At 40.7% G+C, this 26,772-nt stretch overlaps 1 protein-coding gene across 5 annotated transcripts in view; it reads right to left on the bottom strand.

Annotated features, from left to right (window-relative positions):
- Positions 1 to 6,928: 6,928 nt before the first annotated feature.
- The window catches only part of KIF13A (kinesin family member 13A), a 217,305-nt gene continuing 197,461 nt past the window's right edge, over positions 6,929 to 26,772 (bottom strand). For 2 of the 5 annotated variants that reach the window (XM_048839950.2, XM_048839951.2), the window contains 9 exons: positions 23,423 to 23,515; positions 21,749 to 21,905; positions 21,435 to 21,508; positions 20,787 to 20,834; positions 19,077 to 19,188; positions 17,889 to 18,040; positions 17,213 to 17,317; positions 10,019 to 11,135; positions 6,929 to 8,205 (listed from right to left, as the gene is read on the bottom strand). In XM_048839950.2, the coding sequence (XP_048695907.1) occupies positions 7,919 to 8,205; positions 10,019 to 11,135; positions 17,213 to 17,317; positions 17,889 to 18,040; positions 19,077 to 19,188; positions 20,787 to 20,834; positions 21,435 to 21,508; positions 21,749 to 21,905; positions 23,423 to 23,515 (2,145 nt within the window). In that variant the 3' untranslated portion in view covers positions 6,929 to 7,918. The remainder of the gene's footprint in view (positions 8,206 to 10,018; positions 11,136 to 17,212; positions 17,318 to 17,888; positions 18,041 to 19,076; positions 19,189 to 20,786; positions 20,835 to 21,434; positions 21,509 to 21,748; positions 21,906 to 23,422; positions 23,516 to 26,772) is intronic. The other 3 variants (XM_048839953.2, XM_048839954.2, XM_048839952.2) reach the window with 2 other exon arrangements.

Below are 26,772 nucleotides of genomic sequence, written 5' to 3'. Positions count from 1 at the left end.
TTCTGTGGTGAATATTTAAATCATAGGGAACAGAATAAATAATTTAATTATGACAAAGTAAATTCAGTAAAGACAAGTGCAAAGTACGACACTTAGGGTATGTCCACACAATTAAATTAGGTTGATCTTATACAAGTCAATTTTTAGAAATCGATTTTATACAGTCAATTGTGTATGGCCACACTAAGTGCATTAAGTTGACGGACTGCGTCCTCACCACTGTGGCTAGCATAGACTTTCGGAGCGTTGTACTGTGGGTAGCTATCCCACAGTCTCTGCTGCCCATTGGAATTCTGGGTTGAGCTCCCAATGCCTGATGGGGCAACAACATTGTCACAGGTGGTTTTGGGTACATGTCATCAGTCGCCCCTCCCGCCGTGAAAGCAATGGCAGACAATCGTTTTGCACCTTTTTTCCGTGCAGATGCCATACTGCTGTCAGCAGATGGTGCAATAGGACTGCTAACCATCGTCGTCATCTACCACTTCCGCTGCAACCCTACTCTCCTGTTGCCATAAATCCACCTCGCAGGCCCTCTCGTCATTCTGTATAAATATCTATTCTCGTGGCATCCATTATCATCCACCGCTTCCACTGCAACTCTGCTCTCCCGCAGACGCCATACCATGGCAAGCATGGAGCCTCCTCAGCTCACTGCTGCTGTTGTGAGCATTGTAAACACTGTGCGTTATCCTGCAGTATGAGCAGAACCTGCAAAAGCAAGCAAGGAGGTGACGACAGTGCGATCACAATAGTGATGAGGACATGGACACAGACCTCTCTCAAAGCACAGGCCCTGGCAATTTGGACATCATGGTGGCAATGGGGCAGGCTCATGCCGTGGAACACCAATTCTGGGCCCAGGAAACAAGCACAGACTGGTGGGACCGCATAGTGTTGCAGGTCTGGGATGATTCCCAGTGGCTGTGAAACTTTCGCATGTGTAAGGGCACTTTCATGGAACTTTGCGACTTGCTTTCCCTTGCCCTGAAGTGCAAGAATACCAAGATGGGAGCAGCCCTCACAGTTGAGAAGTGAGTGGTAATAGCCCTGTGGAAGCTTGCAACGCCAGACAGCTACTGGTCAGTCGGTAATCAATTTGGAGTGGGTAAATCTACTGTGGGTGCTGCTGTGATCCAAGTAGCCAACGCAGTCACTGAGCTGCTGCTATCAAGGGTAGTGACTCTGGGAAGTGTGCAGGTCATAGTGGATGGCTTTGCTGCAATGGGATTCCCTAACTGTGGTGGGTGATAGACAGAACGCATATCCCTATCTTGGGACCGGACCACCTTGGCAGCCAGTACGTAAACCACATGGGGTACTTTTCAATGGTACTGCAAGCACTGGTGGATCACAAGGGAAGTTTCACCGACATCAGTGTGGGATGGCCGGGAAAGGTGCATGATGCTCGCATCTTCAGGAACTCTGGTCTGTTTGAACAGCTGCAGGAAGGAACTTACTTCCCAGACCAGAAAATTACCGTTGGGGATGTTGAAATGCCTATAGTTATCTTTGGGGCCCCAACCTACCCCTTAATGCCATGGCTCATGAAGCCATACACAGGCACCCTGGACAGTAGTAAGGAGCAGTTCAACTATAGGCTGAGCAAGTGCAGAATGGTGGTAGAATCTGCATTTGGATGTTTAAAAGCACGCTGGCGCAGTTACTGACTAGGTTAGACCTTAGCGAAACCAGTATTCCAATTGTTATTGTTGCTTGCTGTGTGCTCTACAATATCTGAGAGAGTAAGAGGGAGACATTTATGGCAGGGTCGGAGGTTGAGGCAAATCGCATGACGGCCAATTACGTACAGCCAGACACCAGGGCAATTAGAAGAGCACAGCTGGGCACCCTGCGCATCAGAGAAGCTTTGAAAACCAGTTTCATGACTGGCCAGCCTACAGTGTGACAGTTCTGTTTGTTTCTCCTTGACGAAAACCTGCCCCCTTGGTTGACTCTACTTCCCTGTAAGCCAACCGACCTCCCCCACTTCGATCACCGCTTTCAGAGGCAATAAAGTCATTGTTTCAAAATCATGCATTTTTATTAATTCATCACACAAATAGGGGGAAAACTCACAAGGTACCCTGGGTGGGGTGGGTGAGGAGGGAAGCACCGGGTGGGGTGGTAGATGAGGGGAGACGGGAAGGACAAGGGCACACTACAGTTCAAAACGTATTGAATGCCAACCTTCTGTTGCTTGGGCAATCCTCTGGGATGGAGTGGCTGGGTGCCTGTACAACCCCTCCCCCCCCGGCATTCTTAGGCGTTTGGGTGAGGAGGATATGGAACTTGGGGAGGAGGGCAGGGCAGTTATACAGGGGCTGCAGTGGCGGTCTGTGCTCCTGCAGCTCCCCCAGATGCCTGAGCATGTCAGTTTGCTCCCCCATTAGACTCAGCATTGCATCCTGCCTCCTTTCATCACGCTCCTGCCTCCTCTCATCATGTTCATTTAATGCTTTCCTGGATTCTGCCATTGTTTGCCTCCACACATTCTGCTGTGCTCTTTCAGTGCGGGAGAACTGCATGAGCTCTGAGAACATTTCATCGTGAGTGCGTTTTTTTCGCCTTCTAATCTGCGCTAGCCTCTGGGACTGAGATGATAGGGAGAACGTAGAAACATTTTCAGCTGCGGGAGGAAAAAAAGGGAGAGTAGTATTTAAAAAGATACATTTTAGAGAACAAAGGATAGACTGTTTCACACTGAATCAAGTGATTCACATTACATAGCACATGTGCTTTTGGTACAAGATCACATTCGGCCTCTTATATTGAGTGCCTGCCGGTTCGGTGTGAGACATCGCACATGCTCGGCTGGGCAACAGAATTCGGCTTGCAGGCAGCCATGGTAAGGCAAAGGGTTTCAGCTTCTTCAACCTTCAGAACATGTGGGAACGGTTTCAAACAGCGGCACCCTCCTTTCCCATACCAAGCAAAGCCCGTTGGGTTGGCCATTTAAACGGAGGGGCTGTGGTTTTAGGGTGAATGTGCAGCACAACCCAACCCCCACCCCACCCAATTCTCTGGGATGATTGCTTCACACCCCCCACAGCGTGGCTAGTATCAGGGGAGATCCCTGTCAGTCAAACGCGAACAGCTCAGCACTAACGGGCCTCCCCGCACCGCATAGCTAAGAGCGGGGATGATTTCTTTTCAGCCAAAGGCAAACAGCCCTGCAGGAACGGGCACCTCTGAATGTCCCCTTAAACAAATTTCCCATATTTCAACCAGGTGACCATGAATGATATCACTCTCCTGAGGCGAACACAGAGTACCTCCAGGAGAGCTTCATGGAGATGTCCCTGGAGGATTTCCGCTCCATCCCCAGACATGTTAACAGACTTTTCCAGTAGCTGTACGGGCCGCAAATGCATCCCAAGTCTTCAGGGCAAATTAATCATTAAACACACTTGCTTTTAAACCCTGTATTATATTTACAAAGGTACACTCACCAGAGGTGCCTTCTCCAGCTTCATGGTCCGGGAGCCCACCTTGGGAGGGTATTGGCTTCAGGGTGATGAACAGTTCCTGGCTGCTGGGGAGAAGGGATTCTCCGCTTGCCTGCTGTCCTCAACCTCCAAGATCCAAGGGCTATAAGTTGAAGCTAGACCATTCAAACTGGAAATAAGGCATAATTTTTTTTTTTTTTTTTTTAAACAGTGAGGATCATTAACCACTGGAACAATCTCTATATGTTATGGTGGATTCTCCATCACTACCAATTTGTAAATCAAGATTGGAACTAAAAAAAAAAGATACGCTCTTGTTCAAAATGAATTTTGGCACGTTCTAGGGCAGGGATGGCCAACCTGTGGCTCTGGAGCCACATGCAGCTCTTCAGAAGTTAATATGTGGCTCCTTGCATAGGCACCGACTCTGGGGCTGGAGCTACAGGTGCCAACTTTCCAATGTGCCAGGGAGTGCTCACTGCTCAACCCCTGGCTCTGCTCCCACTCTACCCCTTCCCACACCCTCCCCTGAGCCTGCCATGCCCTCGCTCCTACCCCTCCCCCCCCCCAAACCTCCTGCATGCCATAAAACAGCTGATTGGGAGGTGCGGGAAGGGATGGGGAGGCACTGATCAGCGGGGCTGCCAGTGGGTGGGAGGCGCTAGGAGCTGGGCCTGGGGTGGGGGAGCTGATGTGGGGCTGCTGACGTATTACTGTGGCTCTTTGGCAATGTACATTGGTAAATTCTGTCTCCTTCTCAGGCTCAGGTTGGCCACCCCTGTTCTAGGGCCTGTGTTATACAGGTGGTCAGACTAAATAATTAGAATGGTCCATTCTGGCCTTGGGTTCTATGAAACATACACGCTTAGCAGAAGCACAGGAGTTTCAGTCAGTACAGAGACAACATAAGAACAGCCATACTGGGTCAGACCGAAGGTCCATCCAGCCCAGTATCCTGTTTGCTGACAGTGGCCAATGCCAGGTGCCCCAGAGGGAGTGAACCTAATAGGTAATGATCAAGTGATCTCTCTCCTGCCATCCATCTCCACCCTCTGACAAACAGAGGCTAGGGACACCATTCCTTACCCATCTTGGCTAATAGCCATTAATGGACTTAACCTCCATGAATTTATCCAGCTCTCTTTTAAACCCTGTTATAGTCCTAGCCTTCACAACCTGCTCAGGTATGGAGTTCCACAGGTTGATTGTGCGCTGTGTGAAGAAAACTTCCTTTTATTTGTTTTAAACCTGCTGTCCACTCATTTCATTTGGTGGCCCCTAGTTCTTATATTATGGAAACAAGTAAATAACTTTTCCTTATTCACTTCTCCACACCACTCATGATTTTATATATCTCTCTCATATCCCCCCTTAGACTCCTCTTTTTCAAACTGAAAAATCCTTGTCTCTTTAATCTCTCCTCATATGGGACCTGTTCCAAACCCCTAATCATTTTAGTTGCCCTTCTCTGAACCTTTTCTAATTACAGTATATCTTTTTTGAGATGAGACCACCACATCTGTACACAGTATTCAAGATGTGGGCGTACCATGGATTTATATAAGGGCAATAAGATATTCTCCGATTTATTCTCTATCCCTTTTTAAATGATTCCTAACATCCTATTTGCTTTTTTGACTGCCACTGCACACTGTGTGGATGTCTTCAGAGAGCTATCCACGATGACTCCAAGATCTCTTTCCTGATTAGTTGTAGCTAAATTAGCCCCCATCATATTGTATGTATAGTTGGGGTTATTTTTTCCAATGTGCATTACTATACATTTATGCACATTAAATGTCATTTGCCATTTTGTTGCCCAATCACTTAGTTTTGTGAGATCTTTTTGAAGTTCTTCACAGTCTGCTTTGGTCTTAACTATCTTGAGCAGATTAGTATCATCGGCTAACTTTGCCACCTCACTGTTTACCCCTTTCCCCAGATCATTTGAATAAGTTGAATAGGATTGGTCCTAGGACTGACCCTTGGGGAACACCACTAGTTACCCCTCTCCATTCTGAAAATGTACCATTTATTCCTACCCTGTGTTCCCTGTCTTTTAACCAGTTCTCAATCCATGAAAGGATCTTCCCTCTTACCCCATGACAACTTAATTTACATAATAGCCTTTGGTGAGGGACCTTGTCAAAGGCTTTCTAGAAATCTAAGTATACTATGTTCTAGAAATCTAAGTATACCCCTTGTCCACGTTTGTTGACCCCTTCAAAAAACTCTAATAGATTATTAAGATATGATCTCCCCCTTTACAGAAACCATGTTGACTTTTGCCCAACAATTTATGTTTTTCTGTGTGTCTGACAATTTTATTCTTTACTATTGTTTCAACTAATTTGCCCGGCACTGACGTTAGACTTACTGGTCTGTAATTGCCGGGATCACCTCTAGAGCCCTTTTTAAATGTTGACATGACCACTATTGTACAAATAGCTCTTGAATGAATGTATGGCATTCAGATAGGGTTGACTGGTTTGTTATTTTTGTGCAATATCTTTACAGGCTGCATATTAACACTAGCAAACGTATCCCCAAAATATCTGAAGTAAAAGCACATTTTGTATTCATGAAAGCCTAGAATAAATACAAGTGTGTGTGTTATAAACACCATCGTAAACCAAAATAACATTGTATTTTTACCATAAAATAATGTCCACGTTAGTCTTCAAATGATCCAGAATAGTTGTTTGGGGCAAATACTATAAATTTTTTAGAATTTTTTTTTAAGTAGTTTTGTTAATTTATATCCTTTAGATTTAAAATACTGTTTTGATATAAACATTTGGATATGTTCTAGGATCGCTTATTATCCTTGATAAAATACTTTTTCACAAAGGAATTCTTCAGTTACAATCCTCATGATAATTTTTTCCACTGATACAGCTTGATCAGTTCTGGGTGGACATCAATACTGTGAACTGTTGCTCTATGTATGTTCTTTTCCAAAAAGCAAATCATACATTTGGGCACAGCCAGATGCATTATATTCTGTCATTACTGAAACCCTATATTACACGAACCAGTCAAAGGTATCAGTGATTTATACTGTCCACTCTTCCACTCCTAAAAGGTATAGTCTCTTTTTAGCATGTATATCTCTCAAGAGGTGCATACAGTATATCCCACTGGAGCACCAAAGCTGTGAACTAGCAAACTCATTAAACCTAATTTTTGATAATGAATCCTTAAATACAGTATTGAAGTCAAATACAAGCAAAACAATCTTTTTTAAAATCTGAAACAAACAGTCTGTATTCTAAAACACAAAAGATCTGTACCCATTAAATACAGTAAGTTGGCAGAAATAGAATATAAATTACAGTTCTTTACAGTAAATAGTAAAACACTAGAGTCAGCTTAATATACACAAAATCAAAGGAACAGCAGCAGCTTTTCAGTAAGGTCCCAGGTATCTCACTCGTTCACTTGGCTAAGAAATAAAGAAAAACAGGTACAGCAGGCCATTCATTTCACTCATTTTTACCACTTGTTACTTTACAAATATCCAAGACATTGTACAGGCATCTACAATATCTACATGTGGAACAGCTTTCTCAAGAATGCACAAGCACTGTACATAAGTCCCTCCATCATTTCCATTATTAAAATAGACTTTACAGATTACAATTATTTTAGAATGTTCCATTTTAGCTTGATCATAACCAGCAAAAATAACAGTGCAAGGTTTGCAGTCGTGATCCATTACTGCTGCTTTGTTTCCCCATTTGCCTAAAATCCATTTTTAAAGGAAATGTTGTCCTCACTTCCTTGCAGTAATACTGTTTCTGCAATCAAACTGCCTGGCTTGGGTTAGCATATGAAATTCCAAACATACAGGCTTGACATTGATCGTATTTTCAACACAATGCCAAATCACCACAGTGGCAGGCCTCTAGGAAGACAAAAAATATATATGAAGCAGTCAGATATTTCAGTGTACTTAAACACAGGACATAAGGCAGCATGGTGCCCAGTGATAAAAGAAACATGGCACCAAGCTAATAGTTAAAACAAACGTTTACAATAAAAACAAGATATAAACAGCAAATGTGTCAGTCTAATACAAGTTCTTTGGTAATTAAGAACAGCATAGTGTAGCTTTTTCAAATGTGGTTTTACATCCCTTTCCCCAAAAAAAATTTTTTTTTTTGTTTAAAATACATCTCCCAAGTTGCTGTGTAACAAATAGTCCAGTACCTCATAAGTATCTACAAAACAGCTTTAACTGTATTTTAGTGTGCAGCCATATCTGCCTATTGGCAGACTAACTATAGATACACATTAATATATATATATAATATATATATATATTATTTATAAAAAAAATAGAGAATTAAGTCCATGACTCTACAGAGTGCACATTCAGTGGACAGATGAAAACTGTACAATGACTTTTAAAATCCTTAAAGGTTTCTACACTTTGATGTGTGTAGCAAGTGCAAAAATACTACGGCTTATTTAATCCAAGACTTCCTGTTCTCTTGTTTCCTCGAAAAAGCAGAAGCCGCTGCATCTCCTGATTGACAGAGGGGTGCTTCTCCTGCTTTAGAAGAGGATGATGACCCCGGAAGTACAGAACTTTTTCGCTTCTCTAAACTTGAGGATGCCTGAGATTGTGAAGTGCTACTGCATCTCTTTGTTGAAACTGGTGATTTACTGAGGCGCCCGGGACGAACAAACAAACCATGTCGTGGCTTGCAGTGGAAGTACTCTCTACCTTTTACAGTTCCGTCATGTTTCCCTTAAATGAAAATAAATACATGGCATTAATTTTCAATACTTAGCCATCATGTGCAGTTACAGAACATATATGTGGTGATTATCCTGAAAATACTCTGAGTACTCAAGCTTAAAGCTCTTAGTGGTGAAAGCAAAAGTACGTAACACATGAGTGGGGAAGCATTCTGAGCAATGACAACTCCCCACAGTAACTCTTAGCTACCATTTATTCCCTTTAAAAAAGCAAATGTTGTTTCAACATCAGAACTGAATATTTAAAAAATAAAAATTCAGTTCGTTGTCCAAAATCTGGCTTCTTAAATTTTCTAAAAAACCACTAACTCCAATAGTCTGTACGTAATTTCTATAAAAAGCTTTTACACACAAATGGCTTTGGTTCCCTTTCTGCTCCAATATTCTCATCAAAATGAAAGTTGTACTGATAAAATCAAGGTAAAAAAGAGTTTTAAAATAGCACTTTAAACACTTCTCTTTACTATTGTTCTAATGAAAAGTGATCTCTGGCAAAGATAACAGGCAGCAGCTGAAACAAACATTTGAACTCTTCAGCTGCTGGTTCCTATAGTCAATGGAGGTGAATGCTGAATTGGCACCACGAGGTTGTTTCAAATGCTGACAGTTTTAAAAGGTTTCAGTTACCTTAACTTCCCCCAACTACAAAAACATGGGAACAAAGGGGAACCAATGGCAGCTTGTATGACCTGAAGTATGAAAAAACACTTTGCATAAACCAAGTAGAACAGTTCTTTGTTTAAAATAACTGAAAACAAAAACATTTAAAAATTAGCTCTTCAAAAAAACCTGTAAACTTAAACAGTAATATACTACACTAAGAAAGGTGAGTATATAAAATAGTCCCGCTTCCTGACTGGTTTAGTATTTCCCAACACTATAGTTACTCCTGGGGGAATTCTGCATCACTTCGGAATTCATGTCCCACACAGAAAATACATTCTGCCAGAGAGGCACTGCAGTTATGCCTTTTGCCCAACAGAGGCTGCTGTGGCACCAGAACAGAGGGCAGCTGGCTTACCTGGTGTAGCAGCCAGCAGCTGATAGGGAAGAGGAGAGTCTGCATTTCCTCACAGTGCCCTTCCTCACAGTGCCCTGCTGTGTGTGTGTGTGTGGGGGGGGCACATAGATTGGGGTTCAGAAGGGCTAGTGAGGGGGACAGACTGGGGCAGGGACTGAATGGGAGTGAGGGTACAGGGACATATGGGGACAGGGCAGATGTGCCTGACTGAATGGGAGAGGCTAGGGGTCAGCCAGGGACTGCATAGGAGAGACTCCCCAACACCCTAATAATCCCTCCCCACAAAAAACCTGTTCTATACTTCTGCCACCCACACCCAACAACCCTCCAGGTTCACTCTCAGGCTCCTGCCCACCAATTACTTCCCTTTCCCTCCGCTGCTTTTGACTCCCTCAAGCTTTTGCACTGCTTCTGAGGGATGTGGGAAATAAATTTCTGTATTGTAGTTTAAATGAATTATTACTGAAAGTTCTGTATTAATATGCCTAGTGAGGAATCTATTTGTCAAAAAACATTTCTTGAATCTTTTTGTTGTCTGTATTGTTACAGACATACTTGCTGACAGGTATTGTGAAATAAATAATTGAAACTGGTGTGATTTTACTGTGTTATTCTGAGAAATAAAATATGCAGCATTTTAAAATTACTGTGTGCAGATTTTTCAATTTTTTTAGTGCAGAATTCCCACAGGAGTACATAGTGTGCGAATATACAGTGTAACCTTATATTATGTCACAGGACTGTATTTATAACCCACAGTACCTTATTTGTGGTTACTTACCCAACTGAACGCTTAGTTCAACTCCAACCCAGATTCCAGCTGAAAAATCCACTGGTCCAATGTATCTCACTGTGCCTGTCTTATTACTTCCTAAACATACTTGTTCTCCCACTGCCACCCAGCTAGGCAAAGTGTGGGCTTGGTCTGCAGAAGCACCATCTTCAGAATCAGAAACATCTAAATGGTTCTTTGTCATGAAATCATTAAGGGAAGAATCAGGATATGTCTGACAGTATGAAGTCTCTTTTACTAATACAGAAAACAGAGGGTTTTCAATGGCGTTTGACAGCTGGTAACCCACAGCCACAGATTCCAGCTGGCCTAAGCGAACGCCCTCTTTGTAAATGTTTTGTGATAAATCCGAGGCACTGTCCACCCCAGCAGTTGGTATTTCTTTCCTTTTATTAGAGGAACCAGCGGAACATAACTTTGGATCTACTGACTGGTCAAAGTCCTTTCCATCTTCAACACCCATGAACTCTGTAAATGAATGATCTTCGACAACATCTGAAGTGTGCTCAATTGTTGCTTCCTGGGATGAAAACTCAATTTTGTCTCGCATGTTTTTGCTAGTTGAAGAATCTAAACCTGAACAAGAGCCAGCTCTATGTAACATCTCAGAGTTTTTGTTAGTGATATTTAGGGATGGTGGAACCTCTTTTGCTAAGGCACCGTTTTCTTTGAGTGGTGACACATGTATCTTATCTCTAGCTAAGCTCCTTTCTGGAAATTCCCTGTTCAAAGATCTCATATCATATGCAAGACATGGTCCTGAATGATCACTGGAGTCCAAATCCTTCATCTGATTGGCTAGCTGGTCTGTGCTATCACTACAGGGAACAAGCATGTCAGACAGTGTAGCATTAGAGGCACTGTGTGAAAAGTAGCCACTAGTAATACTGCTAGTGGTGGGGCTGCGGGATACCTCTTTCTCAAGGACACGAGAATTCATGAAGTCTGTTTTAGTGGAAAACCATTCTCTGTTCTCCAGGCTAGCATTGTAAACACTGAAGTCAGCAAACTCCTCAGGTACGTAAGGCCGAAAATTATGAAAACCCTGTGAGCTTATTAGCTTCTTATTAATGGCCTCCAACTCACTGTCCTCTTCATCAGAGTCCTGCAAAAATTAGACACAGTTACAGAGGGTTAGCTCTTTATGAAATATTTTCTAGATTAAAGTTTCAAAAAAATTCTCTTCATTGATTTAAGTACTATCCCACAGCTTATATTGTGCAATATTCCAAATTAATTTGTCTCCTAAATATCAAAAGAGTGAAGAGAAATAATTTTACATCCTTTAAACAAAGAATGAGTCACCTCTGAATTGCGATTAGTAACTAACACAGAAAAAGAAGCCACTGAAAGTGCTGCCCTATCAATATTTTCTAAGCTGCTCATTGTAATGAAATTCATGAAGTGTCCAAAATATTTTTACCCCTGAATTTATATGTAAATAGACCAAACACATGTCACTTAATGAGTCATGTTCTGAGTCACTTATTGAGTACAAAATAGGTTTTTGTCAAATCCTGTTCCTGGAAACCATACAATACGTTGCAATTCTTTTCATGACACAGACCAACTATAAATACATTCATTTTAGAGAGTAATCTTTTTATGATAACTTCATCACATAAGATATATTTTTAAAGTTTTTATAAGACTTTTCTGCATGGCGAGTTAGTGTGCAGCAACCCAGGGCACGAATCCACGGTACACCAGCTTATCTTGTACTAAGTTGCTACATGAACACAGTATGAGTCCTATAGTGCAGCTTAGCATACTTTCTGAGACTCTTTTAGAGCCTCCTTTCCTGTACCTCCCACCATATAAAAATGCTTACATTCTCAAAATATAAAAGTAAACTCTTAGTGGGGAGAAATTTCAGAAAATCTCAAAGTACTTTGGTTTTGGAATTATGGAAATATCTTAAATATTTTACTATTTCTGCTTTTAAAATTCTTTTAAACTCAGTCATAAATCTTCATTACACAAAAATAAAAAAGCAAATCAACATACATTTTGTCACTGTTTTAGCTGTTGTACTATATTTTTCTTAAGTGCCAATGTATAACTTTTTGTGCAAGTGGTATTTTGATAGAGAAAAGCATGGGTCAGTTACCAAGAAACACAGGACTTCAGTTTAAATTTTAGAAATACAGCTTAAAAAAAATAACACATTTGTTTCAGCACATAACACTAGCATATCTACTGTAAGAGTGGTAGTCTTGCAGTGCAGAACACAAGCAACACCCCTCCCAGTGTATAGTACTCATTTCTCTAACTGTAGAATACTGACATTTTAAAGGTACAAGAGAGTGCTCACTATGCAATGATATCTAACAATGTTCCTACAGTACTACTTCTACTACACTAGGTCCATTTTAATATATTTAAAAAGGCCCCTCCACCCGCATCATTTGTCATCCTTACACAACTGGCCTTCTCAATTATGACATAGTTAAGGTACACAAAAAGACGCCTGAAACGATTCTCTGATCCAGCCAAACACGTAAGCACATGCTCCTAAGATGTTCTAATTCATGGCAGGGCTACAAGAATGACCTGTGATTGGCTCCCTGATTTCCCACCCCTTGCCTCCAGCAGATTCAATAGAGGAGAGAATCTGGGCCAAAATGTTTGCTTTTTTAATTATTTTATGTTTATTCATTGGATTTTTTCACTATAGTCATCACCATAGTATCCAAATGTCTCAAACATTAATGACTTCATCCTCAATGCCGGCGTGAGGCAGGGACGTATTATTAAATCCATTTTAAAAATGGGGAAAATGAGGCACAGAGACTAGCGTGATTTGCCCAAGGTAATACAGGATGTCTGTGGTAGAGCTAGGAAGAGAATCTAGATACCTTGACCAAAATAGACTATCCCACCTTTCCTTCAGTTTTCACTTGAATGTGTTTTAAGATTTTTTTTTTAAATTCTGCACTCTGAGAGGTGAGAAAAAAATTTAAAACTTATTTATTTTAGGTATTTATACTGTGCCCATCACTGTAGTATCTAAGCACTAAACATGGTACAACTAGTACTAGTGCGAATGCCACTTACAGCCTGTTTGAAATACATTATTTAATAAAGCTATGGAACTTTAGAAAAAGCATACAGAACAACCCGTTTGTTCATTTTGTTAATTTCAGAAAGAAGCAATTCTCTAAAATGTCCTCTGAGGCACATTTTTAGAAGGCCACACTTGTGTATATTTGATTAAGTGGTCTCTCTCAACCACAAGAGAGTTTTCACAGTGAGTTTTTAGAAACTTCCTACATGGTTTGATCCTTATGAGTGATGAACATTATTCACCATGATGCTTTTTTGTAGCTTGGCTCTCCTTAACATTTTAGCCTGTCACCTGTGCAGTGCTCAATACATATAGAAAACCAATAAAGCTCATGCTCAAATAAATTGGTTAGTCTCTAAGGTGCCACAAGTACTCCTTTTCTTTTTGCGAATACAGACTAACACGGCTGTTACTCTGAAACCTGTCAAATAATGTTATTGCCAATGGAGAACTGGATCCTGGGTTGAATAAATTCTGCAAGTCATACTAAACTTTCACTGACAGGGAAAATGTTTGAATGCTTTAAGGCAGGTGGTCCTACTGGTTTGGGTATGCCTGAGCTGACTATAAAAGCTAAGCAGATTTCAGCTGTTAGTATTTGGTCAAGTGATTATTTGTTGTTTCTTTGTAACAGTATTAGCTACTCTTAACAATTTCATATGTATACATTTCAATGAGGATTTTATTTTTAAATATTTTATTTATTGATGTTTGGTCTGGAGGCTGATGGCAGTGCTACATAGTGTCACGTGAGAGATGTGGGACTGATTTCTGTTCCTATTATCTTGTTCTTCAGGGGTGAAATCCTGACCCCACCAAAGTCAATAGCAAAATTCTTACAGACTTCAATGAGACGAGGATTTCACTCCATGCCTTAAATAGACAAAACTACAACAGCCACTATACTTCCATAGGTTGAGAAGCTGTCACCTCTTATAATCTAAGCAAAATTGGGCCTGGGCAAAATTGGATAATGCCCCTCCCATGTACATGCATAGTGTGTAAAACATGTCTGTTTTGTGCATCACAGATTATCTGATATTTTATCTCCTATGAAACTTTTTTCAGTAGCTCTGCTTACATCCCCCCTCCCCCACTTTTTATTTAATATTTTTCCTGTTAATGTTCTTTCCTTTAGAAGAAATGTATTAGGAAATTCAGAGCTAAAATTCTAACAGCATCTTTTACTCAGCTTCCTTACACTTATGTGTAATGTTCTTTCCTTACATGGTCACACATTATGCTGTATAGACAGTATTGAAAAATGTTACATATGTGTACATTTAAGAGTGGAAGAAAGTGCAGATATTACAAATCATTAGTATACAGTTCAATTTATTTTTAGTCTTATTAGAGAAGTATTTTAAGAGCATGAAATATTTTTTCTTCATACTTTATGAGCATCTATGGTTATATAAAACATAGTTTGTAATACCTGAATAGCACATCACATTGTCTACAGTTGTGTGATCATATAGTAAAAGACCCTTCAAATAACACATACCACCCAAAGGGACAGAGTTAGGGTTATTTTCAAAACATTAAGGGAAAACACTATTTTCCTAGCAAATATTGTATGTTTGCTGATAACATATCTAGTTGAATATAAGCTACTGCACATTCTCCATAGAAAGACTAGTTTCTAATTCAGATTATATCATCAACAAAATAAGAACCAAAAAGGGAATCCCAGAAGAACATGCTTGGAAAGGAGCACGAGCCAGGTGTCAAGGAAAGCAAAAGGAGCCCGAAGCACCAAAAACAGACTCCAGAGAGATGGTAAGAAGCATGTGGCAGCAGAAATTAAGAAGAAAGAACTGCCAATAGCACATAGGGGAGCAGCAGTAGCACAGGGATTCAGAGAATGAGAAGTGACAGCACAGTAAAACTGTGAAATCTTGCTGATGTAAAGAGCCTTTTATGCCTTCTCTGAATTTAGCAGAGATAAATCCAAGTATCTGAAAGCGCTGAAATTCTTAATTTAGGGGTCACAAGTAGCCCTTAGACTCCCAGCTATTGTGTGACTAATTTCAAACAAGGCACACGTTATTCAGTGGTTACACCACTGGTGCTTTACATTTAATTTTCACAGCACCAAGTTTATTGCCTACTACTGGTATGAGATCTGCTGGAACAAGATTAGAAATGTTAATTGCAAACAGTTTTGAAATGCCCACACAATATTCAAACATTTAATCTGACCTTATTTCATGCCACGACACACACGTATTCCAGCACATACATACAATATATGCCAGTTAACCTATGTTTTAGGTTTAATGCCATATTGCCTTGCTTTTTGAAGATTTAGGCCAAATCCTTAATGTTAATATTGTTGTTTGTGGTTCAAGGTCTATTTATTTTTCAATGTTATGAAAGGAGGATAAAAAGACAAAAATCAAAACTACACTCCCCACAGAATGTGAGAATTTCTGAGTCAGGCCAAACAAATGGCATGTAAACATGTTTAAAAATGTATAACATTTTACCCTAGTTAAAAAAAAATAAAAAATCTGCTGTCCATTTTGTAAATACATATTCAATCTTCATTTAGAATTCTTGTTATTTACATGGAGTCTAATCCTGCAAGATGTTGCTGAGGTGTCATTACCTGATGTGGCACTCAACTATTCATAGATCCAGGCCTATGGTGACTGTTGGCAGCTTCTTTTAGAACTGTAAACCTGCAGATTTATAACAGTGGAGGACCTGGCCATGTTAATTACACCAGTCTCTGTGTGATGGAGGAATCAATCACAGTGTTTCCTGTTAGCTGGGAGTCTTCATTGTGAGTCGGGTGGAGGGGACCAGATTGGCTGAAGTTTGGTAGAGTGGACTAACAAGCCATAACTCAAACACTGAAATCATCCTGGGAGCCCAGCTTAGCCAAAGGTTTGCTCTAGCTTGTAACATCTACTCCAGCCAGGTTCAGGCACAGTCTATTTTAGCTCTGAAAAATTTAGCCTCGCCTGGGAGCCCACCCTCAGCACAGACCTCCTGTAGCACTGGGAGTTTTATTTTAGCTCTGGTAAGCTATATTGTTAAGAAGGTGTTAGGGGATTTGTGCAAATTAAGTTATTTCAGTCTCTATGGGACCTTAAATTATACATTTTTCTAATGGACTCCTTGAGTTTTAACTTGCCGCTCTTCCCTTCATGGTACTCAAGTCAATGACCCAGAGTTCACAAATGCTGATTGCTGACACACACTATGCTACGGAACTGTAACATGATGCAGAAGAAAAATAAATCAGCTACTGCCCATGAACAGCAGCCATTTTTCAAAAGGCCAAGTCTACTTCAGGGTAAGGGCCTATAAAATTTCATTAAAAAACCCATCCAGACAAGACAAGCCATACTAGAGCTATACCGTAGGAACGCAAGAATCTACAGAATGGGAGGAATTTTTGGCAGCACATGCTCTGAGGTCTACAGGACTGTTAAACCTCCCCCTCCCAATAGTTTTCAGGTTTTGAATTTGCATACAAACTTTCAGATTGAAGCGTATGCTAACACCCAAGTCCTACAGCCCTATCTACCATACAAGAAAAATGCTGAAGCACCTGTCATAGACGCTGCACTAGTGGGGGTAGCATTTAAAAATTTAACCAGGCAACTAATAATAAACGATTTTCACAATCTAAAAATGGTGAAGACAGGGTTGTCTGTTAATTAAGAGCTGCAATCTTATTTTAGCCACAGCACTTCAACATCAGGCAACTTGAAGCTTTCAAAAAGGGCCCACCACTAAATGCAAGATAACTTACACCAAATGGGATCATTCCATTTACTTTGATGTACAGTCACAAAACCTGAGTACATTAGAAAGATTTCTAAAAGTACTTTTTACCTGTTTCACCATTTGTACACTGCAACCCTTAAAACTGATTTTTTCCCCTGATGGGTTACACATGAGTGATCAAAGAATCAATTGAGTTACTGCAAATTATAGATTATCTTCACAAGAAAGCAACAGTACATTATAATAGCCAGTTTAAAATTTAAAAAACACCAAATGCACATCACCTTCCCCCCACTGCAGCTGTAGCATAATCGCCCGTGAAAGGACCTTAAACCCACCACCAGGCATTATGACAGAAACAGATACACACTTACAATCTTCTCTTCATGTATGCTATTGTTTTCTACTGGCATGCTGCTGGCATTACTTCCTGAGGGCACAACACAGCCAGCGTTATGTACCTGAGGTGAAGGCATGCTCTGAAAATGTTAAGACACACAACACATCACATCACACAAAGAAGACACTTACAGCTGAGTACAGTATTATACCCATGCAAGTTAGAAAGAGACAAGGACATCTTACTAAAGTGAAACACATAGGCAGAACACATACCGTACCATGGTTCAAGTTAATACAGTTAAAAAGAAATTTGTGCAATCTTCTGAATGGTGTTTTAGGTTAGAAATAAGGTGTCAGTTATGGATATCCTAAAAACACCACTTTGAAAAAATACTGCCACTGTTTTATAAAATAAAAAATATTCAAGGGACACTTTTTTTAAACAACAAAAAAATGAATATCATTGTTTGAAAAAAAGAACCAATACATTCCATACAAAAATACTTACCAAAAAAGTGAAACTGGCCCAATTCCAATGAAAGAGAGCAACCCTTGAAGCACACACCAGTCATTACCAACACAGGATCACAACGTTTTCATGCTATGGATACATGCTACAAACCATTTGCTAGGTACAGCAATTTACTCTTTACTCATAAATAAAGATTGATTCAGAGTTTTGCTTTACTCAGAAAAAAAGAAAATTACCTCTTGGCAAAGCAGAGGTCGAGTTTCGAGAGGGATCTTTCTTTTATGCTCCTCTTTTACGGGCATTAAGGGTTTGAAAAACTTTGGAGGCTGAGGAGAAAATGCTTTAAAAGGGCTGGCCATTAAGGCATGTGGATTCTCCGATATACAACCTAAGGGAAGACCAAAAACATAGTAGTTCAGTTGTGTGTAGTTATTGCACCATCTTCTTAAGTGCAAAGAGAATAATGTATAATCAGGGAAGGTCAAACAGCATATTAGGAAGGTTTCTGGCTACAAAAAGGGTGAAACCATGGCATTTACCCACTGGCCCAAGTAGAGGGTGACACAGAGGTCCATGGGGGGAGGGATTATTCCACCTTAAGGAACAGCCTGGTGCATAGGACTGCAGGATGGGACAGGCTGCTCCCTGCAGGCTGGTGCAAAAGCTCCCCAACTTCCCCTTTCCTCCTCGGTCACAAGAAGAGACCCGCTATCCTCGAAATCACAATTACCAGATCTTTGCTTCCTCTGTCTCAGCGTTCCCCTGCTTGGCTCCCTGATGTTGCTCTGCCCTGGAGCTAAGCCTGCATTCACACACTATGTGACAGAATCAAGGAAGACCCAAAGAGAATTTAAAAAGGAGCCTATAAGCACGTGTAGTTCTCTGCCCTGCTCTGTACTTTCAATGGAATCCATACCTGCACTCCCCAATCACAATATCTTGTTACAATCTGATCCAAAGCAAATAAATTGTTGATGGTATAAGTATACTGACACACAAAAAACAAGCAACCAGGACATCTATGGAGTCAGGATTAGTTTTGAAGTGATATCTTCCAATAAAATCAATGCCATTGTAACTAATTTTTTTAAATGCACAAAACAATATAGAAACCCTTTTTGTTCTTTCCAGCCCTCCTTATTTTGGTTCTCATTTCTTTTCGCCTTGTTGTTTTGCTTCTTCAACACATTTGTCTCTTCTCTTTTCCTTCTTGGAGGTCTCTTCCTCTTTTTCTCTCCTTGCTTCCATACTGTCTCAGTTAGGCTCTTCACTAAGCAGGTACTTTTCCAGAGTATAGGGTCTGTGCACTGCACATGAACTTTGAACCCTGCATTTTATTTTCATCATCCTTATCTCTTGTTGCAATATTTTGCTTTTTTCTCTAAGAGCAATTTAAAAGGCATACATATATTTGAAAGACTTACCACCAGCATCTTTATTTCTGCGAGGGGAATCCCTCGGTAAAGTACCGTAACATGATACATCTTGGTAACTGGAAGAACAGTCGGATATATCGAGGTGGCTTTCTGACCAACCCTAAGGAATTTTAAAAAATGCACACTAATCAAGACAAAAACGAAACTAATAGGCAAAGTCAAAGTTCAAAAGTTTTTAATTACCTCACCTATGCAATTTTAAACTTACTGGTTTAACTGTGTCACTGCATACATTTTCTGGTTACAAAGTATTAATTAGTCAACAGGCACACAGCAGTCAGAGACACGAGTTAAAATAACAAAGACTGTGTCTACAGTGCAATCAAAGATGTGACCACAGCACATGTAGACAAACTGACGCCGGCTTTGATCTAGCTAGCTTAAACAGTAGCAACGAAGCCCTGGCAGCACAGACTTGGAGTGCATACCCAGGCTCCCGAAGGGGGTTGTACAGCCTATACTGCCACCATAGCTGTACTGCTACTGTTGTTCTAGCTACCTGGAGCAAAGCTAGCTAGGGTATGTCTACACGTGCGGCAGTCACATACTGCAGTGTACACATACCAAAAGGCAGCCTATACATGTGAATCTTATCCTAAACTTGCAAGGAAAGAGTGAAGTTTAGATAAATTCCACTCAGCCTAAACACCCCTACTCTTAGGCTGGGAGAGAGACAGCCCTTTGCAGCATTCTCTCATCTCTCTATTGAACACTCATATCCAACCACTGCTCACCCCCTTTCCTCTCTATGCAGGGAGCTTTAACAGCTTAGTTCCCTTTTATGTTAGGCTAAGGTCTGGAAAAAAGAAATCTGCTAGCCTGGCAGAAGCCATGGAGGTGGGTATTTCCCAATTAATAGTTCCCCACTGTTCTGTTAAGAACCCTTGTTATTCTTTCTGGAGGTATCTTATCTCTGCTCTGTCAGTTTAATTTCCTGTTTGTTTCCCCCTAACAAGCTCCTTTGATTTAAGTCCATGCAGTTATGCAAAATTAATATCCAGAAGATAAACTGAGGCATATATAATATTCACAGAAATAATACAGAAATGTCTCACATTTTCTAGGTTTCAGAGTAACAGCCGTGTAAGTCTGTATTAGCAAAAAGAAAAGGAGTACTTGTGGCACCTTAGAGACTAACCAATTTATTTGAGCATAAGCTTTCGTGAGCTACAGCTCACTGAGCTTGGTCAGTCTCTAAGGTGCCACAAGTACTCCTTTTCTTTTCACATTTTCTACAAAAACATCCTAGAGATTACTTCCTACTTACTCTCTCCCACAGCATAGGAGAGAAGAGAACCCTATTTATGCTGACCATAGAAGACCCTGCTCGCAATAATTATTTCAAAATACGGTTATTCATAGCATTGTTTCATCTGCAATATGACTAGGACCTCAGTCACACTGATCTGCACAGGAAGTTGACTGGCTCTAAGGATATGTTCTAAATTCTCCTACATCTTTCCAATCCCCCTCCCTTAGTTATGTCATGTCAGTTTCTAAAATTATGCTTTACTTAAGTTACAAATAAGTATCATCCAAATGACTATAAATGGTACACCTAAATGAAAACAAGTAATATGAATCCAAGATTCAGATAACGATACATTTCTGCTATGGTGCTTTTTTAGTTTGTTTTAGAAAAACAAGAGAATTGAAGATTTGTGCAGCTTATTCTTCTGAAAATCCAAAATCATATACCTTATCATCTTCATCACAGCCAAAAAGATCTAATCGGCTAGAGGATACCTAAAAGACACCAGTGAACAGGTATGACAAAATATCTTGTGTTCATAGATTATAAGGCCAGAAGGGACCATTATGATCATTTAGTCTGACCTACTCTATGTGTCTACATCAATGATGTAGTCAGCTAGCAGAACCGCTGTTTTAATTGCGTGTGAGAATAAATAAAGTAAGTAGAAGAGCAAATCGTATTCATAGATGTCATAGGGATCTACAAGACTCCTCATAAAATTTACTAGAAAAAACATGAAATCAATTGTTTAAAAGTGAAAACTTTAAAAACTTCTGGGCAGACTGTTTTGACCACACCAGTATAATGCTGGGATTTTGAGCAGGTACCCAAAACTGGCACCTGAGACCAAAATTCACCTGATAGAAGGAGAGACAGATTTTAGATAAAATCCTTGATGTATTTATTTTTTTGCTATTAAATAGTTATCTTGACCCAATTCCCCCTTCATACTGACAGTTTTAGAGCTTCTACTAGTGCTAGCTCAGAATATATAGACACTTGGTGTGATAATGGTTAGGAAACGTTTTATCCACTCTATAAACTAAGGAAAGACCCATGTCTCTATGACTATTTCAGACAGACTTTCTTACATTGTGGACATTTGGTGTGCTGATGCTCCTCCGTATGTGTCTTGCCTTAGTAGAAAGTGCTTCTTTCACTGTGACTGCCTGTGAAAATATGGAATATTTTGACCTTTGTTTAATTCACTGAAGCTATAATTCCTCTACCCAGCACCATGTTTAAGACAAGATTTGTCCATTTTACTGAAGTACACTCTTGCATAAGTCTACATATCATGCTTTTGCCATCTCTCTAGACTTTTGTTAACCTGATTTTCACCACAAACACCTCCTCAAAATCTCCCCAGTCTTAAAATTCCCATTGGATCTCCTCTCCTTGCTACTTGCCTGCCTTAGTCGTTCAAGACTTAGAATGTTCTCCACCTGCAACACACCACGTGTATATTTCTCTATATAAGTTTCACCATCAGATGTACCCTCATTCTCAGTTCTTGCTGCCATCAGGGCCAGAGTCTCACGATCCTCAATTTCTTCTGTAGCCTAAAATTATAAATTGTAAGATTTTTTTTAAATAGATGCATTTTTTGAGATCCACTGATTTAAATGCACCATGATTCAATTATTCAGAATCTCTCAGTCTTGAGGACTAGACTGATCAATGGTCCCTCCACAGAACTAAGACTGTCCAGCATCTATATTGATATAGAAGGAAGAATATAACAACAGCCCCATGGTGGGGAAAGCTCTCCAAATTTATCAGACACTACATCTCCCTGCAAATGTGACTGTTTAACCAGAAAAACAAAAAGGGTGTATGTAATGGGTTAACTATTTTATGACTATTAACTCTTCCTTCCTGATTCTTAAATAGTCTGTATAATCTTCATAGACTGTACATTGTAATTAGTATTATGCGAGGGTAGCAAGATGGGTGAGGTAATATCTTTGATTGGAACAACTTCCGTTGGTGAGTGAGACAAGCTTTCAAGTGCTCTTTTTCAGGTTACACCCTTTTATTTTTATTTTATTTTCAGATGTCCTAGTTCAGTGGTTCTCAACCCAGGGTACATGTAGTCCTGCTGGTATGCAGAGGTCTTCCAGGGGCACATCAACTCATCTAGATATTTGCCTAGTTTTACAACAGGCTACATAAAAAGCACTAGCGAAGTCAGTACAAACCAAAATTTCATAAAATTACTTGTTTATACTGCTCTATATACTATATACACTGAAATATAAGCATAATATTTATATTCCAATTTATTTATTTTATAATTATATGGTAAAAATGAGAAAGTAAGCAATTTTTCAGTAATAGTGTGCTATGATACTTTTGTATTATTATGTCTTATTTTGTAAGCAAGCAGTGTTTAAGTGAGGTGAAACTTGGGGTACGCAAGTCAAATCAGACTCCAGAAAAGGGTACAATAGTCTGGAAAGGTTGAGAACCACTGTCCTAGTTGTTCTGAATGAGGAAAACCTAAATCAAAAACTGTTTTCCTTTAAAATCCTGTTTTTTGAAAATGGGTTTTAAACTAGGTACCAGTCTTATATACATAAATATTTATAATGATAGGTTTCAGAGTAGCAGCCGTGTTAGTCTGTATTTGCAAAAAGAAAAGGAGTAATTGTGGCACCTTCATCCGATGAAGTGAGCTGTAGCTCATGAAAGCTTATGCTCAAATAAATTTGTTAGTCTCTCAGGTGCCACAAGTACTCCTTTTCTATTTATAATGATGTTGTACAAAGGAAATAAATTTTAAAAATGTCTGTAATAGTTTGTTCAAACCTGATACCCACGCTCTCAGTCCAGAAAGTAAAAAAAAGTTAACTAAATCAATAAAATCCTGCATCAGGCTAGATCTTCTACACTCTACAATTATTCAAATAAAAACATATACAGATTCATCTGGCACAGAAGAATCAAATATACAACTAACAAGTTCTTTTCGTATCAACAAAAACTGAATATTCAATTCCCACCCAAACAATATATCCTGCCCCAAAATATCGTTCTGCTCCTTTAACAGATTGTAAATAAATGCAGTATAATTTACCTTTGGTATATTGGATACTATTTCATAGGTCACACCACAGGAATAAAATATATTTTTCAAGGATATTCTCCTTTTCAGACTCTGGGTAAAACTCTAGAAATATAAAAGAATTTTAAATTACTGTATCCACAATGGTAATTTTTAGCATATAATTTTATTATTTTGCATACTTTAACGGTAAAAGAAAAAACACCCCTCTTAACATTTGTAAGTTCATTAATATTTTGATGCTTCTTCCTAGCATGAAGCAGTCACGTGTTTCTACACTTATGGGCCCAGCTTCCCTAAGCTGCAATTTGCCTTGCAATTTGTGTAGTTTTTTACATTTGTGCAAAATATAAATTGTGAGTATAAACTGCAACCAAATGAGAATAGTAGCATTTTACACCTTCTTTGCACAGGCATAAATGACTACACAATGAATAGGGAAACTGAGAATCAGATCACAATATATTTATTGTATGGATGTCAATCTCTCTCATTCTCTGGACCATAGGCTGCAAAATAACTTGGAAAATTTGTCTTCGACCATGTCTCTAGGACGATGAAGAGAAAGTTACTCACCTTGTGCAGTAACAATGGTTAAAGCTCCCTGCTTAGAGAAGAAAGGGGGTGAGTGGGCAACAGTGGCAAGAGACTTACCTTGTGCAGTAATGATGGGTCTTCAAAATGTGTGTCCCTATGGGTGCTCCACTGTAGGTGTGTGTGCGCTCCTGCACTGTCAATCAGAGAATTTCAATAGCAGCACGCACAGCTCCCCCTTGCCATGAGGCTGGCCAGCATGTGCGGGCATTTCTCCTTCAGTTCCTTCTCTACCGCAGAGTCAACCAGTGGAACTCTGAAGTAGAGGGGAGGAGGGAGGGTCATGGAGCACCCATAGGGGGACACATCTCGAAGAACCATCGTTACTACACAAGGTGAGTAACTTCCTCTTCTTTGAGTAGCATCCCTATAGGTGCTCCAGGGCTGGAGAACCCACAGAAAAAAATCATAGAATATCAGGGTTGGAAGGGACCTCAGGAGGTCATCTAGTCCAACCCCCTGCTCAAAGCAGGACCAATCCCCAATTAAATCATCCCAGCCAGGGCTTTGTCAAGCCTGACCTTAAAAACTTCTAAGGAAGGAGATTCTACCACCTCCCTAGGTAACGCATTCCAGTGTTTCACCACCCTCCTAGTGAAGAAGTTTTTCCTAATATCCAACCTAAACCTCCCCCACTGCAACTTGAGACCATTACTCCTTGTCCTGTCCTCTTCTACCTGAGAGGTGGTTCCAGAGAGGATGGTTCTAGACTATTCTCAGTGGTAGTTAAAAGCAGCTATCAAATCCCTCCTCATTCTTCTCTTCTGCTGACTAAACAATCCCAGTTCCCTCAGCCTCTCCTCATAAGCCATGTGTTCCAGACCCCTCATCATTTTTGTTGCCCTTTGCTGGACTCTCTCCAATTTATCCACATCCTTCTTGTAGTGTGGGGCCCAAAACTGGACAAAGTACTCCAGATGAGGCCTCACCAATGTTGAATAGAGGGGGACGATCACGTCCCTCGATCTGCTCGCTATGCCCCTACTTATACATCCCAAAATGCCATTGGCTTTCTTGGCAACAAGGGCACACTGCTGACTCATATCCAGCTTCTCGTCCACTGTCACCCCTAGGTCCTTTTCCGCAGAACTGCTGCCTAGCCATTCGGTCCCTAGTCTGTAGCTGTGCATTGGGTTCTTCTGTCCTAAGTGCAGGACCCTGCACTTATCCTTATTGAACCTCATCAGATTTCTTTTGGCCCAATCCTCCAATTTGTCTAGGTCCCTCTGTATCCTATCCCTGCCCTCCAGCGTATCTACCACTCCTCCCAGTTTAGTATCATCCGCAAATTTGCTGAGAGTGCAATCCACACCATCCTCCAGATCATTTATGAAGATATTGAACAAAACCGGCCCCAGGACCGACCCCTGTGGCACTCCACTTGACACCGGCTGCCAACTAGACATGGAGCCATTGATCACTACCCGTTGAGCCCGACAATCTAGCCAACTTTCTACCCACCTTATAGTGCATTCATCCAGCCCATACTTCTTTAACTTGCTGACACGAATACTGTGGGAGACCGTGCCAAAAGCTTTGCTAAAGTCAAGAAACAATACATCCACTGCTTTCCCTTCATCCACAGAACCAGGAATCTCATCATAGAAGGCGATTAGATTAGTCAGGCATGACCTTCCCTTGGTGAATCCATGCTGACTGTTCCTAATCACTTTCCTCTCATGTAAGTGCTTCAGGATTGATTCTTTGAGGACCTGCTCCATGATTTTTCCGGGGACTGAGGTGAGGCTGACTGGCTTGTAGTTCCCAGGATCATCCTCCTTCCCTTTTTTAAAGATTGGCACTACATTAGCCTTTTTCCAGTCATCTGGGACTTCCCCCGTTCGCCACGAGTTTTCAAAGATAATGGCCAATGGCTCTGCAATCACAGCCGCCAATTCCTTTAGCACTCTCTGATGCAACTCATCTGGCCCCATGGACTTGTGCACGTCCAGCTTTTCTAAATAGTCCCTAACCACCTCTTTCTCCACAGAGGGCTGGCCATCTACTCCCGATGTTGTGATGCCCAGCGCAGCAGTCTGGGAGCTGACCTTGTTAGTGAAGACAGAGGCAAAAAAAGCACTGAGTACATTAGCTTTTTCCACATCCTCTGTCACTAGGTTGCCTCCCTCATTCAGTAAGGGGCCCACACTTTCCTTGGCTTTCTTCTTGTTGCCAACATACCTGAAGAAACCCTTCTTGTTACTCTTGACATCTCTTGCTAGCTGCAGCTCCAGGTGCGATTTGGCCCTCCTGATTTCATTCCTACATGCCCGAGCAATATTTTTATACTCTTCCCTGCTCATATGTCCAACCTTCCACTTCTTGTAAGCTTCTTTTTTATGTTTAAGATCCGCTAGGATTTCACCGTTAAGCCAAGCTGGTCGCCTGCCATATTTACTATTCTTTCGACTCATCGGGATGGTTTGTCCCTGTAACCTCAACAGGGATTCCTTGAAATACAGCCAGCTCTCCTGGACTCCTTTCCCCTTCATGTTAGTCCCCCAGGGGATCCTACCCATCCGTTCCCTAAGGGAGTCGAAGTCTGCTTTCCTGAAGTCCAGGGTCCGTATCCTGCTGCTTACCTTTCTTCCCTGTGTCAGGATCCTGAACTCAACCAACTCATGGTCACTGCCTCCCAGATTCCCATCCACTTTTGCTTCCCCCATTAATTCTTCCCGGTTTGTGAGCAGCAGGTCAAGAAAAGCTCCCCCCCCCCCCAGTTGGCTCCTCTAGCACTTGCACCAGGAAATTGTCTCCTACGCTTTCAA

The sequence above is a fragment of the Caretta caretta genome, chromosome 2 (genome assembly GCF_965140235.1).
Source record: "Caretta caretta isolate rCarCar2 chromosome 2, rCarCar1.hap1, whole genome shotgun sequence".
NCBI lineage: Eukaryota > Metazoa > Chordata > Testudines > Cheloniidae > Caretta > Caretta caretta.
Note: the sequence above shows the minus strand (reverse complement) of the source record. Positions and strands in the feature narration are given on the sequence as shown.